The following is a 14153-nucleotide window of genomic DNA, read 5'->3' on the forward strand; positions in this document are numbered from 1 at the left end:
GTAAGATATGACACCACTGAAGATTGTCACTTGGAATGTACGTGGAATCAATAAGAAGGAGAAACGATTTAAAATATTTAAACATTTGAAAACCCTACAAGCAGACATTGTTTTACTACAGGAAACTCATATTCCCAAAATTATAAATTACACTCTGGCATCAGCAGAGTTCCCACATGCTTACTTAGCCGGTTACAATTCTAAACAAAGAGGGGTCGCCATCCTGATAAATAAAAAGATTAACTTTACGCATAACGATACCATTGTAGATCCAGAAGGGAGATATATAATCATTATATCTTGATAGGAAACATTGAATATTGCATAGCTGGCTACAACCTTCATTGGGCCCTGGGCGGAGGTTGGCCCTCAATGCACAACCGCAGAGTATGTGTGTAGGTTTGAGTGTAGCAGTACACGGGGCGAGCATGAGCGAGAGAATGGGTAAGTGTGAAAGAAGGGTGAGGACGGCTCTGGCTGTGCTGCGTGTGGCGCCTGGGCAGTAGTACTGCGCTCCCTGGGTCTCGGCTGTCTCTTCCTGGCTGGGGGTTGTGGGGGGCGGTGGCATGGGTAGCAGAGCCAGTCGGGAACCTGGCTCTGCGGACCCTGGTGATGTGATGATGTGTGTTGTACATGTGGGTGGGTGTATGCGTCTGTGTTTGTGTGTGTGTGTGTGCATGTGGTGCGGTTGGAGTGTGGGGGGTCCGGTTTTCCGCCCGGGGTACGTTGATCGTCTGCCTGGGTGGTCTCTTTTCTGCTGACCCCCACCTATTGCTGGCCTTGTGCTGCAGGCCGCTGTGGTGCCAGGGAACATGGTCGGGCCAGTGGGTCGGCCCCGCTCCGCTTGTGTTGGGTGGTGGACTGGGGGTGGGTCCCACTCTGGGGGGGTTCTCATGGGGCGGACAGCGTTGACCCCCGGTGGCCCACACTCGGTGCTGTCTCTGTGGCTGCTGCAGTCTGTGGGGGGCTCTGTGTGGGCGGTTTGGGTCGTGACACCTGCCTCCTGGAACTGAAGGTGTGTGGGCTCCCTGGCTGCTGGGATTCCTTCCTCTGCTTGCTGGATGGGCGTAGTGGCCGAGCCCCTCACATCACCCTGGCTTCCACAAGCGGCATTGTTCACGCACCATAACCTGCCTCACCCTTTGGGTGAATAATGTTAAGCTACAGCTTTACTAACCTTGTAGTGGGACACTTTCCAAATCCAACTGTAAGTATTACTGATACTTATCACTACCAATATCAACCTACCCCCCCCCACACACACACACACACAAACACACACCCTCCTGCATACACACCCTAAAGCAGAAACTTAACCTGTCCACCAACACAGCAACATCACACATACAGTATTTGGGATTTGCTAAATAAACCATTAAATAAACCATGAATCAAGAAGAGTATATATATTTTAGATATACTCCTCTTGTTAAACCAAAGCGGTCCATCACAATATGGCATTCAGCGTAAGATATGCTGCTTGTTAAACTGCTGGACAGAACAAAAAAAAAAAAAAAGAGAGACACAGAGGGCAGCTACAACGCCTCCTTTCTCTCCTATGTCTCACTCTGCTGCATTATGTGAATATGATACTTGATCAGCTCACCAGTGAGCCAAAGAAGGGAGAGACCAGAGGAGGTTGAGGAATGACAGCGAACAGAGAGAGAGAGAGAGAGAGAGAGAGAGAGAGAGGAAAACAGGAGGGAGGGTTGAGCAAGCGAATTGTAGAAGGTGGAGCTACAGAAAGTGAGAGAGCAAGTGAGGAGGGATGACAGGAGATGAGGCTGTTGCCGCGGCAGCAGAGCAGGACAGATCTAAGACAATGAAACACTCTGCACCTCCTTCAATGCTGTAGCACCTGGAAAAGTCTGCTTTTGCCTTCTTCATCCTCCACTTCTCTCTCACCTTCATCACCATCATCATCCTCGACCTGTGGTAAGTAGGATGAAAACTGCTCCAGATACACGACTACAGCTGAGAATAGAATAAGAGGAGAGAAGTCGAGCAGGACGGGACGGAGGAGAGAGAGTAAGTCACAGCGGAGTGAAGAAAGAAAGTCCAGATAGAAATGGAAAGAACAGACAGAGTAGAAGACGACGGAGTCGGGTCCATGTCTTTGTCAATATGAAACTAAATAAAATAGAATGCGAATGAATGTGCTGAGGTTGACATAATCCTGAATGAATTAGTGATGAAGTTGTGTTTGCTGCTGCTCATCAATAATCACACAGCTTGTGTCGGCGCGGTCCCACCTCAGACAAACTCTTCTCTTCTTATTCAATATTCATCTCTTTTAAACTTTAATCCACACGTTGTGCGAAGCATCAATTATGCTGTCGCTAGTTCATGTGGCGCCGTGACGGACGCTGCATGAACGTGGTCTCAGGAAACATAAACTACACGAAAGCTGCCGATTCCTGGGTTTGTAGCAGACATCGAAGGCCTCTGCAGCCGATTGGGGTCAGGACGTCAACAGACTTAAACCCAGAAGAGCGCTTTTGCCGTCGACTTGTGCTTCTGAACTAGTTTGGTAAAGGTTCGGCACCGTCCACTGTGACTGGACCACATCCAGTCCTGAATGTGGACATGCTTCCTTTAGCTCCACCTGTTGTGACTTCAGTCGGTTCTGAGGCCTGATGAGCAGAACCGCTGTCATTTTGCTTTCTCCACTTATTGATCAGAAATAAAACAACAATTAATAATCCGTGAAAAATCTCCAAGAACAAAAGTCAGAATTTGAAATGCTTTCATGTAAAAAAAAAAGAAAAGGAACTGAAGCAAACTTCAAACTCAGAAGCTCACACTTATTCCAACATACATCCGGCTGCTTCTTCACCAACTGGACAAAGACACATGGAAATATTTCCCATCATGCCTTTGGTTTGTATTTGACAGTGATGCAGCCGGAACTGAAACGGCAGACGGATGGTGAAGCAAACACGGACCATAGAAGCGTCACAGCCCAGAATCGCTTGGTTCATGTGATCTGAGCAGGACCGGTAACGTGGGTCAGGATCCGCGACCACGACCCGCGCGGCCTCTTCTTTGTTTCTCTCTCTCTCTTTACTGGTTGTTCTGCTGAAGCAGCGTCTTCATCTCTTCTTTCCTTTCATAATTTCATTTCCTCCCCCTGGTTTGTGTCTCATAGTCTCTCCTCTGTGTTTGCGTTCTGGCAGGACGACCGTACATGGACATGGAGTGAGGACTGCTGACGCCTCCACCGCTGCTAGAACCACTGCCACAACTCGGATGAAAAACACAAACAGCAGAAGCAGAAAGAGAACGAGAGGACGAGCGAGGCTGCAGATCCATAATCTCCACAGCAACACTGGCGATTCTGTCTATGTGGCAACTTCAGGGGCCGTCATCGCAATTTAATAAGAATTTGAAAAGCTGCTGTGTTGCAACAAATCAGTGTTGAGAGGCCGAGGGAGCTGGGAGCGAGGCAGGCGCGATGCGGCCCGTCCGCGGCCGCTGAGCTGTAGGACCTGACCCCCGCGGCCTCCTTTTCATGGCTTGACACCTCTCTGCCTCGTCCGCCTCCCCTTCCTCCCCCACCTCCCACTGACCCCGCGGCGCCGACCTCCGACCCCTTTCTTCTGTGTGACTCTGAGCCAACATGGCGGCTGGCGTGGCGACGTGGCTGCCGTTCGCCCGGGCGGCGGCGGTGGGCTGGCTGCCGCTGGCCAAGAAGACCATGCCCAAACCTCCGGTGGACAACTCGTCCCGATCAGACGAGATCCTGTACGTCAACGTCAGCGGCGTGCGCTTCCAGGTGGGTGCCTCCGACGGGCGTGAGCCCCACACGTTAACCTGCTACAGACAGGGGTCACGGGAGGTCGCGTTCCAACAGGCTCCCCAGCAGGTCCAGAACCGCTGCGGCAGCAGACACTGGACCTGCTGGGGCGGCGGTTACATGCTGGTTCTGACGGGGTCTCAGTGCCTCTCTGAATGAAAGTAGACCCAACAGCGTGGGAAAAGCCAAACACAGCCCCTGCTAATTTAATAATTTACGTTGCTCCAGCTCTGCACCGCTGTAAATGTACATTTAATCAAGCTGAAATAACAACACAATGGACAAATAAAAACAGGATTGGAGACTTTGCTGTAGTGGCAGAAAACCACACACTTTTTGTGTGTCCTGATTTATTAAAGTAAACGCAGCAGCTTGAGGTTCAGTAAAACAGAAACGAGGACGCCGGCTTTTAATGTGAACCGTTAAACAGCTTTGCTTTGTGTTACTGCGAGTTAGTGGCGCTCCAGCGCTTGGTGACTCTAGGTTCTGCTTTAAGGCTGTTCTCCACCGCAGGACGAGGATCTGATGAAACTGCATTTATTTGTGCTCACATGTTCTCGTTTCAAGGGCGACCTGACCACGTTCACTTTACTTTTAACGCACTTCCTGTTCCCGTTTGAACCTGGCCGGACCCACTAGTAGTCAGGTCCCAAACCGGGTTCTGTTGCTCCCGTCCCCTTTAGCTCTAGCTTCTCTCTGCTGCCGTCAGAAGTGCAGGTCACGTGTGTCCTGTTGATCAACACAATCAACACAAGCGCAGGGTCTCGTCCAACAACCTAAAACCCAACCTGAACGCAAGTGTTGTGAGCGTCGTTCCTGGAAGGTGTGTAGTTCAGCACCGATGACCTGCTCATGACCCTGATTCTCCCTAAAAAGCTGCTTAAAGCGTAACTTTGTGCTGCTGGATTATCTTTTAATCCGGACGCTTTGTAAAAGACTTAGTGGAAGTGGAGGTCAGGGAAGGTCGATGTGAACCTGTGTGGAACCTTCTCTTTGCAGACGTGGAAGAACACGCTGGACCGGTACCCTGACACGCTGCTGGGCTCTTCAGAGAAGGAGTTCTTCTACAATGAAGACACACAGGAATATTTCTTTGACAGAGACCCTGAAATGTTCCGGCACATTCTGAACTTTTACCGCACCGGGAAGCTGCACTACCCCAGACACGAGTGCATCCAGGCCTTCGACGAGGAGCTGGCCTTCTACGGCATCGTGCCAGAGATCATCGGCGACTGCTGCATGGAGGTAAAGCTCCGAGGCTTCATTTCATCACTGGAACCACTCAAGCCCAGTACTAAAGTGTGTACTAATACCTGCTGTACGCGCTGCACATGCACTCTTTGACCTTTAACCCCTGCTGTCTCCCTGATGCTGGCTGGTGTTCGTGCTGCTGTTCTCTTCCTGTCTGGGTCATAAAGCGATTATTAGCTTCCGAGCAGCTCTTTGTACCACGTCAGTCCTCTGAGGCGTCTTCATAACTGTCCTGTCCACTGACTCATCCTAGAGATCCTTCCTAATTAGCTCAGATTTGGCAACGATCTCACTCACCAATGTTGATTCACTGTGAGAAATTCGTTCTTTGATTTCTTTTTCCGTTTAGCTTGTATAACACGTCCTCCGCAGTTTCCCACCACACACGTTTGTTCTTACCGCTCTAGTAATTTCACAGACCTTTTTCAGTTTTGCGTTCAAGAGCAGCTGAGGCGGGCCGACTGAGCGTCGTAGCAGCGCTGGGAGCTAGCGTTGCAGCTGTCGCTAACTTGCCGTTCTCTTCTTGAAGGAATACCGCGACCGGAAAAAAGAGAACCAGGAGCGGCTGGCGGAGGACACGGAGGCCAACGAGGCCACGGACGCCCCCCTGCCTCCTCACAGCACCTCCAGGGAGCGCCTGTGGCGGGCCTTCGAGAACCCCCACACCTCCACCATGGCGCTGGTCTTCTACTACGTCACCGGCTTCTTCATCGCCGTCTCCGTCATCGCCAACGTGGTGGAGACGGTGCCGTGCCGCCCGCCCAAAGGCCGGGTCAAAGACCTTCCCTGTGGGGAGAAGTACCAGCTGGCCTTCTTCTGCATGGACACTGCCTGCGTGCTCATCTTCACCTTCGAGTACCTGATGCGTCTGTTCGCGGCGCCCAGTCGCTGCAAGTTCATGCGCTCAGTGATGTCCGTGATCGACGTGGTGGCCATCATGCCGTACTACATCGGCCTGGTGATGCCCGAGAACGAGGACGTGAGCGGGGCCTTCGTCACCCTGCGGGTGTTCCGCGTCTTCCGGATCTTCAAGTTTTCACGTCACTCGCAGGGTTTGAGGATTTTGGGCTACACGCTGAAGAGCTGCGCCTCCGAGCTGGGCTTCCTGCTCTTCTCCCTCACCATGGCCATCATCATCTTCGCAACGGTCATGTTCTACGCCGAGAAGGGCACCAAGGGCTCCACCTTCACCTCCATCCCGGCCTCCTTCTGGTACACCATCGTCACCATGACAACGCTGGGGTGAGTTGCCATCGGGTTCGTGCTGTGATATCTGACACTGCAGCTGTTGGCATCACCACGGCAACACAAGCGCGTTCTTTGTAGTAATCACCATGTATGTATGAGTGTTATTGTTAGCGTGCGCCCGCTCTGCTTCCTACTCGCTGCTTCCCGGCCACGGTTGTTGTCTTCACCCTGCTGCCGCCCACTCGCTCCCTGCTGCCGTGTGGATGTGGGTCTGAGTGTGTCTGTGTGAGCTTGGTGTTGATTTTCTGACTTGCAGAAGCATCAGAAGTGAATCCAGCTCCTACGTGTGCCTGTCTGTGAATGAACCACATGTCAGTTCAAAGGGGGTGAATGGGAAAGTGGAAGCTTAGTTTTTGTTCACTTCACTTGGTCCCACGTGAAGGAAAAGCACCATCTGGGCTCTGGACCTGCTTGTGTTTTTGCTACGTGCAGAGCATCGGGTCCTGGTGCTTGAAGCTGGCAGTCGGCAGGTTTCTCAATATCCCGGTCCACTCAGGACTGGAGCCTTCACGCCTCCCGGTGAGTTTCACCACATCCTCATCCTTCTGTTGTTCAGCATTTCCGTCTACCCGTCCATTAGTTATCAGGAAGAGGCCGGGCTGTAAATGGATTCTTCAGCCCAACCCAGGCTTTTACCGCCGCCTCTCGCTGCTTCTACTTAGCAGTGCCCTCTGTTTGTTCTGGCCTCATCTGAAGCTGTAACTGTGGGGAATAACAGAATGATCAGTCTAAAGATATCTGGACTTTTCAGGGAATTTGATGGGTTTTCTTTTATCTCAGAAGCTGCTGTTTAGAACTTTGGTTGAGTGGATCAGTTTTCACCACATAGACTTTATTGTGGGGTGGATTTGATGCTGTTGAATTCAGAGTTGCATCATGTGATAATGCAGCTTTGAGTAGCCTTTTTTAAAAGCCATGAATTATTGAGACGCCGGCTTGTTCTGCAGAGGAGGCTTCCTCCTGTACATGGACAGACGTGTGACTGGACTGGTCGCAGTCCATTTTATTATGTGCTGAGGACGTTGCAGGTTCGGACCAGTGGATCAGCAGAACGTCACATTGTTCATGTGGGTTTGTTTGGCTTTGGTTGATTTCTTTTGAACAGCAGCCCAGTAGTTTTTTTGGACGGTGTGTTCGGGTCCAGGATGATACAGAATCCCTCCACCTTTAAGCTGCTCATTTGTTTCTTTGTTTCATTGTCTTGTTTTTCATCACGCTGCATTTATTGCTTTGCTCCTGTGTTTCATCACTGTGCAAATAAAGTGGAGGTGGAATCATAAACCTGCTGCAGCTCCTTCAGAGGCAATATATGTGAGTGAACAACCTGCTGGAGCTCACTCAGAGGAAAACACGACCCTTCATTTCCTTCATGTCAGTAGATCCGACCTTTAGGTGATTCAGATCAACACGTTCGGATGCAGCAGAAACATACAGTAGAATGTGCTCGGACAGAATCGAACCTTCTGATGTGTAGAGGGCAAATGTGCTGGAGGCCATGTGGTCAGAAAACCTGACAAGAGACGACTCAGACAGAAGTAAGACTGTGGCTCGGTTCTGACAGACTTCCTCCTACAGTCCTCAGATGAGGAGCTGAGGTTCATCCTGCAGGAAGCAACACAGCTCTGTGGTGGGATGAGCAGAACAGGGCGACCCAGGCGGAGCCTGTCAGACACAGTTCAGTGTCCTGAGTGCCAGATGGCAGGCGTATTAAAAGGGGAGCCGATACAAAAGAAGCAGAGCGGGTCTGATGCTGTGAAGAGCCTCACCTCATCGCTTTCATTCCTGTCTGAAGACTCTTAAAGACCCTTAAACGCTGCTTACGAAATCTGGGACTGTTTCAGTGAGATGTTTTATGGCCGGTGGTGCCACGTGAGATGCTGAGACCTGCTACATATTATTATTAGGAGTCTCAACAAAGCAGCGAGTCAAAGCGAGTCAACCCTCAGACCAGGTTGGCCCAGCTGCTGTGGAGCCTGGTACCGTCAGCCCAGTGGACCCGTCTGCACCGTGACGGTCGGTGGCTCCTTGACCGAACAAGCTTTTTGTTTGACTTCAGAGATGTTGACTTTCTGTCCGTGTTGAATGAGAGTGTGGGGACGTAAAGAGGGATGAACGTGGTCCCATAGGGACTCCAGAGCAGTGGTTCTGAATAATGAGGCCAGAGGCTGCGTGAAGGCAGCCGCAGTCACATCCATTAAAGACATAAATAAGCTGCAGATTTGTTTTACTGCCAACGTGCCCTCAGGCAACGCACTGAACCGGTGCCCTGAGCTGTGTGTGGTGACTTAGCTTGTAGGCAGCGGGGCCTTGGTGGGGGGGGCCACAGAGACCAGCTTTATTAATCCATCCATTTTCTTAACCGCTTACTCCCTAGTGCGGGGTCACGGGGGTACTGGAGCCTATCCCAGCTGGCTGCGGGCGAGAGGCAGGGTCCACCCTGGACAGGTCGCCAGTCCATCGCAGGGCAACACATAGACAGACAACCATTCACTCACACACTCACACCTACGGGCAATGGAGAGAAGCCAATCAACCTAACGCACGTCTTTGGACTGTGGGAGGAAGCCGGAGAACCCGGAGAGAACCCACGCAAACACGGGGAGAACGTGCAAACTCCACACAGAAAGGCACCAGGGCCGCCTCCGGGAATCGAACCCAGAACCTTCTTGCTGTGAGGCGACAGTGCTACCCGTGCTACCCACCGTGCCGCCCAGCTTCATTAATGAAAACATTATTATCAGTAATATGTGAGATTTCAAGGATTTATCTACGAAAGAATTGCAAATACGACTAAATTACAGCTTATTTCTGCATCTCCCATTTAATGGATGGTTCCGTCTGGATCCTATAGACTCTACTGAGTCAGACGGTCAGATCGTCAACGAAGCATAAACCTGTCCATCAGAACCGAAAAGAAAAGTTTACCGAAGCAGAAAAGGGCCACAGTAACTTTCATTGTTTATTCTTCCTTGCAGTATAATGTTAGCGCTACCTTCATAGCTGAGACTCTACCGGCAGCGCGTGCACTATGTGCTGCTACACAATGAAATGCTTATTTCACCCTGTAGAACGTGAGCTGCTGCCGTTTTTCCTTCTCACCGCTGAAGCTCGTTTACAAACGGGAAAAGACGTCCAAGATGTGATATTTGACGAGAGCGGTAAGAGCGCTCACTCCAACCCCTTTTCAAGATCCAAGTACGGAGCTCTCACGCACTCTCATGTTTTTCATTATTAAAATAAAATTACTGTGATTTTGACTTATACTGATACGTTATTGTCAAAACAAATAAGAATTTTACCTCATAACTAGCTTTGAACCCACAACTTTTATAGGACCAACTTCACACTCTGACCAACTCCACCATCCAGGAAGTGTAGAAGGTTCCGGTCAGCACTATTAATAAAGCGTAGAACCCGACCGCACAGGGCCCATAATTGCCAGCGGCGCCCCTACTTGTAGAAGCCTGTTGATGTGGATGAGGCGGTGCTGGTGCTTCAGCTCGGGTTCAGCTGATCTCTCTGCTCCTCACTCTGATCTTTGCCTTCGGTAAAGCACCATAATGTGACCTTTCCTCTCTCTTCATCACCTGTATCGTCAGGACTGAACTTTCTGAAAGGTTCTATGAAAAGGCTCCAGAGGTGACTTATATAACAGGTCACAGTGTGTAACGACATTTAGCTCAGCCGCCGTTACGCAACGTGCTAATGAATATCAGTATGCTAATGAGACATTACAGCACCGTAGGATGTGAGCGGCGCCTGCAGCCAACGCTGAAGGTCAGAGGTGGTGTGAAATCAGCAGCTTTGATGTGACTTGGGTCTGAAACAGAAACCAATAATAATTATTGAACCTCATTGATCCCACATTGGGGAAATGAACCTCTGCGTTTGGTGCCCAGGGAGCTAGTAGTCAGTGCCACATTCTGCTTCCCGGGTCAATCCTGTGCCTACTGAGCGACCAGGCCAAACTATTAACCAGCAGCCATTGGTCCTGGTTAACTCACCACATCCACCACATCACAGCAACCAGTCATATTAGACAAAGAACCATCAGACACTGACCCGGTTTAAAGGACAGATCGAGTCAACGAAACGTTTTGTTCTGTCCTGGGTTCAGCTCAGTCCTGCAGAGTGACTCAAGAAGCTTCTCCTGTTCGGAAGCGTCTCCACAGGGAACGTCCTGCTCCGATATAAATAGCTGGAGGCTGTGGAGCCTCCGTCCCAGCTGAGACTACCAGCCAGAGTTTATGGGTTTGTGTTAATGCTGAGATCTGAGATCTACAAGCTTCCATCGACTGAACCTGGTCCAACGATTCCGAAAGTCAGACCAGTCGTCAAAATCCTGTTCTGGATTAATGTCTTCGTACAGTATGACATCATTGATGATCTTAACTTTTACCACTTTGTGACATCAGAGCATTGTCATGACATCATAACGCGGTCAGACAGACCACTTCTCTCCTTGCTTCTGTGTTTGAGCTTCACGTCTGTCTCTTGTTTCTCATGCATGCCTTTGTTTAGATGAGGATGCTTCACGCCTGCTTTCCTTTCCTTGCGGCTCTCTCTTCCTTCTTTCCTTCTCTTCTGACCCTAATTGCTGCAGCTGCTCTGTCTGACCGAGCGATAAGCAGATAGAACGAGAGCGAGTGCAAAGTGAAGGAGGAGAAACTTTTCTCTCATCAATTATTTCCTCTCAGCGTCTGAGTGCAGCCTCCTCCTTCCTGTCATTCCTCCTCGCTTCTCGTTGTGTTTCTTCTATTCGTCCTTCTTCCTTATCTTCTTTCCTCTCTGGTTTGGTTCATCTCGTCTTTCTTTCACCGTTCTTTCATTCTTTTATTGCCATCCTTCAGCTTTTTCCTGTCCTGTGCTTCCTCTGTATCCTCCTGTCTCTCCTCTGAAACATTTACCACAGTCATGTGATATTTAAACACACACAAACATCGTTTCTGTCACGTGTGTGAGGTAAAAATAAACCCTGAAACGTGGATTATGCAAAATGAACAAAAAAATGCATCAGAGACGCTGTGAGACAACGTGAGCTTCCTCCCAGCGACAACGAGGCCGACGAGGGAAGATGGAGATGTAAATAGCGGCGAGAGGGCGATGGGTGTGAACTCCCCGAGGCCGGAACAAACAGTGATGGATTCGCTGCAGCGTAACAGCTGGTTTTTGTTGATACTGGACTTCCAGCCCAAAGGAACCTGCGAAGCAGAAGGATGCGTCCTGTCACAAATGGCTTCACAGCTATAATGTGGGGAGAACGTCATCTTATGATCAGCTGATTTGTGTGACCAGATCCAGTTCCATCCTGTGAGAAGCAGCAGAACCTGAACCCGAAGCAGTTAGTCAGTTTCCACTGAGATCAGCCTGGCGTTGGACGGGTCCGGATCACACAGCTGCCTCGTCGTTCTGTGTGTCCGTCCAATGGCGGGTTGTGAGGCGTTGCAAATAAGCGAACAGTGGCTTTGAATACTGTGTTTTATTTTGGGAACAATCGACGGGTTTCAGTTTTATCTTCAGAGTGTTTGGAGTCTGTTTTTAGCTCACGCTGTCACATTGACGCAGTTTATTTATATTTCAGGTCTGATCGTCTTTGAATTCATCCGGACTCTTTCCCCCATCGGGGCACAATGTTACTGTTTTAGAGCCAGACTCCTCGGGTCACGTGCAAACTCAGAACTGGGAGGAAGGCGCTGGACCTCCTCAGGTCCATTACCATCTCTCATGTTTTATTAACCTCCAGCTGGTGCAGCTGCACCTTTGCCCCTGTCTTTGTGCTGACTTGTCACATTCGGCCTTGTTTGGTGGTTAGAAGCCCAACGTTAGTCACATGACTCCACATCTGCATGTGGAGCATCACACCCTTCATTGACATCACATCATGTCTCGAAATAACTGCAGAACCTGTGATGCTGGAAATAAAACTCTGTCTGTTTGCTTCTATTTTCAACTCTTTTTATTGTACCTCATCCAACCTCTTTCTTCATCACTCAAGCATCTTCAGCATCTTCGTCATTACATCCTTTCATCCGACATCATGCATTTCTCAGCATCTTTAACAGATGTCAGACAGCATTCATTACTTGTCTCTAAACCCTGTCGATGTCATTGTCATGGGTCCTGTGATGCATTCTGGGTAATAGTGTCACATGGGATTTGAGCCAAACCTCACGATGAGCATCATATATTGCTTCCAGATGTGGCCTGGTTTTGGCCTGGACAGAGGTTTGCAAAGGCTCCATCCGTGATGTACAGTAGTTGCAGGTCAAAGAACACAGGACGTTGATGAGTCTGGGCTCCGTTGATAGAAAGCAGAACAGCTGATGGTCCAGAGCTACAGACCAACAGAAGGAGAAGCTGCAGAATCAAGCTCCTGACGCTGCTGTAGTGCTCATGGCTGCGTTTCAGTGCCGGAGTCTTTCTGTCTACAGTCACATCACACACGTCTAAACCCACCATCTGTGGACCTTGTGTAGCATTTGTAATAAAAGAAGCAGAGGAGAAGATGGAGAAAGAAGGGACTCAAGGGGAGAAAGGCAGGGTTTCAGATCTCCTTCATTCGGAGGAGGAGAGAACACAGAACAACCATCCCTACTCCTGCAACTTTCATCATCACCTATCAATTAAACATGGCCGAGGATTACATCGCAGCAGGAGATGAGGAGAACGGAAGAGAGGACGAGGGAAGACTTAGGAAAGGCAGGAGAGACAGAAAGGGTGAGAGGGAAGATGAGAAGGAGGAAAGAGGAGCAGGGAAGCTTTTAGTGCAGGCTGTAACCCAGAATAGAGGAGAAACCGACTGAGCCCAGGATCGAGCTCCTGTCGATGCCGTTGTCCTTGTGCAGCTGAAGTCTGAGGAGCTTTGCCTTCACATATTTCACATCAGAGCTAAGACTCCACTCCAGCTTGTTGGTACTGTAACTTACAGTAGCTTCAGGCCTGGAAGATCACAACAGCCTCAGAAACTGTCTGTGGAACCACACCGTAGAAGCACCAGAGGTTAGAACCTGCTAAGGCTGTGGCTTCATCTGTTCATTTGCGTGCGTCTGGCTTCACCTTCTTGTCGGACCTCGTCCAACTGGTTTGTCCTGGACTCTGGTTCTGCCTCTGGGCTCTGGTGATTTCAGCAGATTTTCCTTCTGATCTCTGATCACAGGGATCGTCCTTCCTGCTGTCCTCTCTAAACCAATTACCATCGGCTGTCTGTCCCTCTATTAGATTGCGATTGGCCGGCTCTCCTGCTGAAGGTGGGAGATAAGGCTCGGATGGGCCGACTCAGCACTAATGGATTCCTATCTGCTCCAATCAGGACGCTCTTGGATTCCGCTGCGTTTCTGTCCTGGTCTGTGGGCGTCGTCCTCTTGCTCTCGGCCTGTTTTGGCTGTTGTGGCTCGGTGCAGGATGACATAATGCGCTCCATGAAATATTTAAGGTACTGAGAGAGTGGCTCAGAATAGCCGGGCTGACCCAGGCCCCTGGAGAGTTCTCCTTTTCGTAAAACATTTATTTATTATGGCGGTTGACTTTGGCTTTGCAGGGGGCTGCCGGCCAGTCAGATGCCTTGCTCAGAGGCCTGTCTGAGGCACAACCCGCTCAGACGATGAATTATTCACTCCATTCAGCCATTTCACGCTGTCACAGCCGTCCTCCATGCAGCTGCTGGAGTGGAGGATCCAGATGCTCCAGATGCAGACACACTGTTACTGCTGAAGCATCGGCCGGGTCAGCGCAGGGAAACGGGCCAGAGTCAGGATGAGTGCGTTTGACCAGGTCTTCGAAGTGAAGGTTGGACGTCTGCAGAACTGCAGCTCCTCTTCTGTTCCCAGGCTGCAGTGGGCCATGACGACTGGAGAGACGT

At 50.2% G+C, this 14153-nt stretch overlaps 1 protein-coding gene across 5 annotated transcripts in view; it reads left to right on the forward strand.

Moving 5' to 3' along the window:
- The first annotated feature begins 1753 nt into the window (after positions 1-1753).
- kcnd1 (potassium voltage-gated channel, Shal-related subfamily, member 1) overlaps positions 1754-14153 on the forward strand; it is a 22409-nt gene continuing 10009 nt past the window's right edge. Inside the window, exons 1-5 of one of the 5 annotated variants that reach the window (XM_029156091.3) lie at positions 1754-1935; positions 2896-3069; positions 3177-3775; positions 4796-5041; positions 5577-6289. In XM_029156091.3, coding sequence (XP_029011924.1) covers positions 3620-3775; positions 4796-5041; positions 5577-6289 — 1115 coding nt within the window. In that variant the 5' untranslated portion in view covers positions 1754-1935; positions 2896-3069; positions 3177-3619. Of the gene's footprint in view, positions 1936-2895; positions 3776-4795; positions 5042-5576; positions 6290-14153 lie in introns of all 5 variants that reach the window. The other 4 variants (XM_029156092.3, XM_029156090.3, XM_029156093.3 and 1 more) reach the window with 4 other exon arrangements.

The sequence above is a fragment of the Betta splendens genome, chromosome 7 (genome assembly GCF_900634795.4).
Source record: "Betta splendens chromosome 7, fBetSpl5.4, whole genome shotgun sequence".
Classification (NCBI taxonomy): Eukaryota; Metazoa; Chordata; class Actinopteri; order Anabantiformes; family Osphronemidae; genus Betta; species Betta splendens.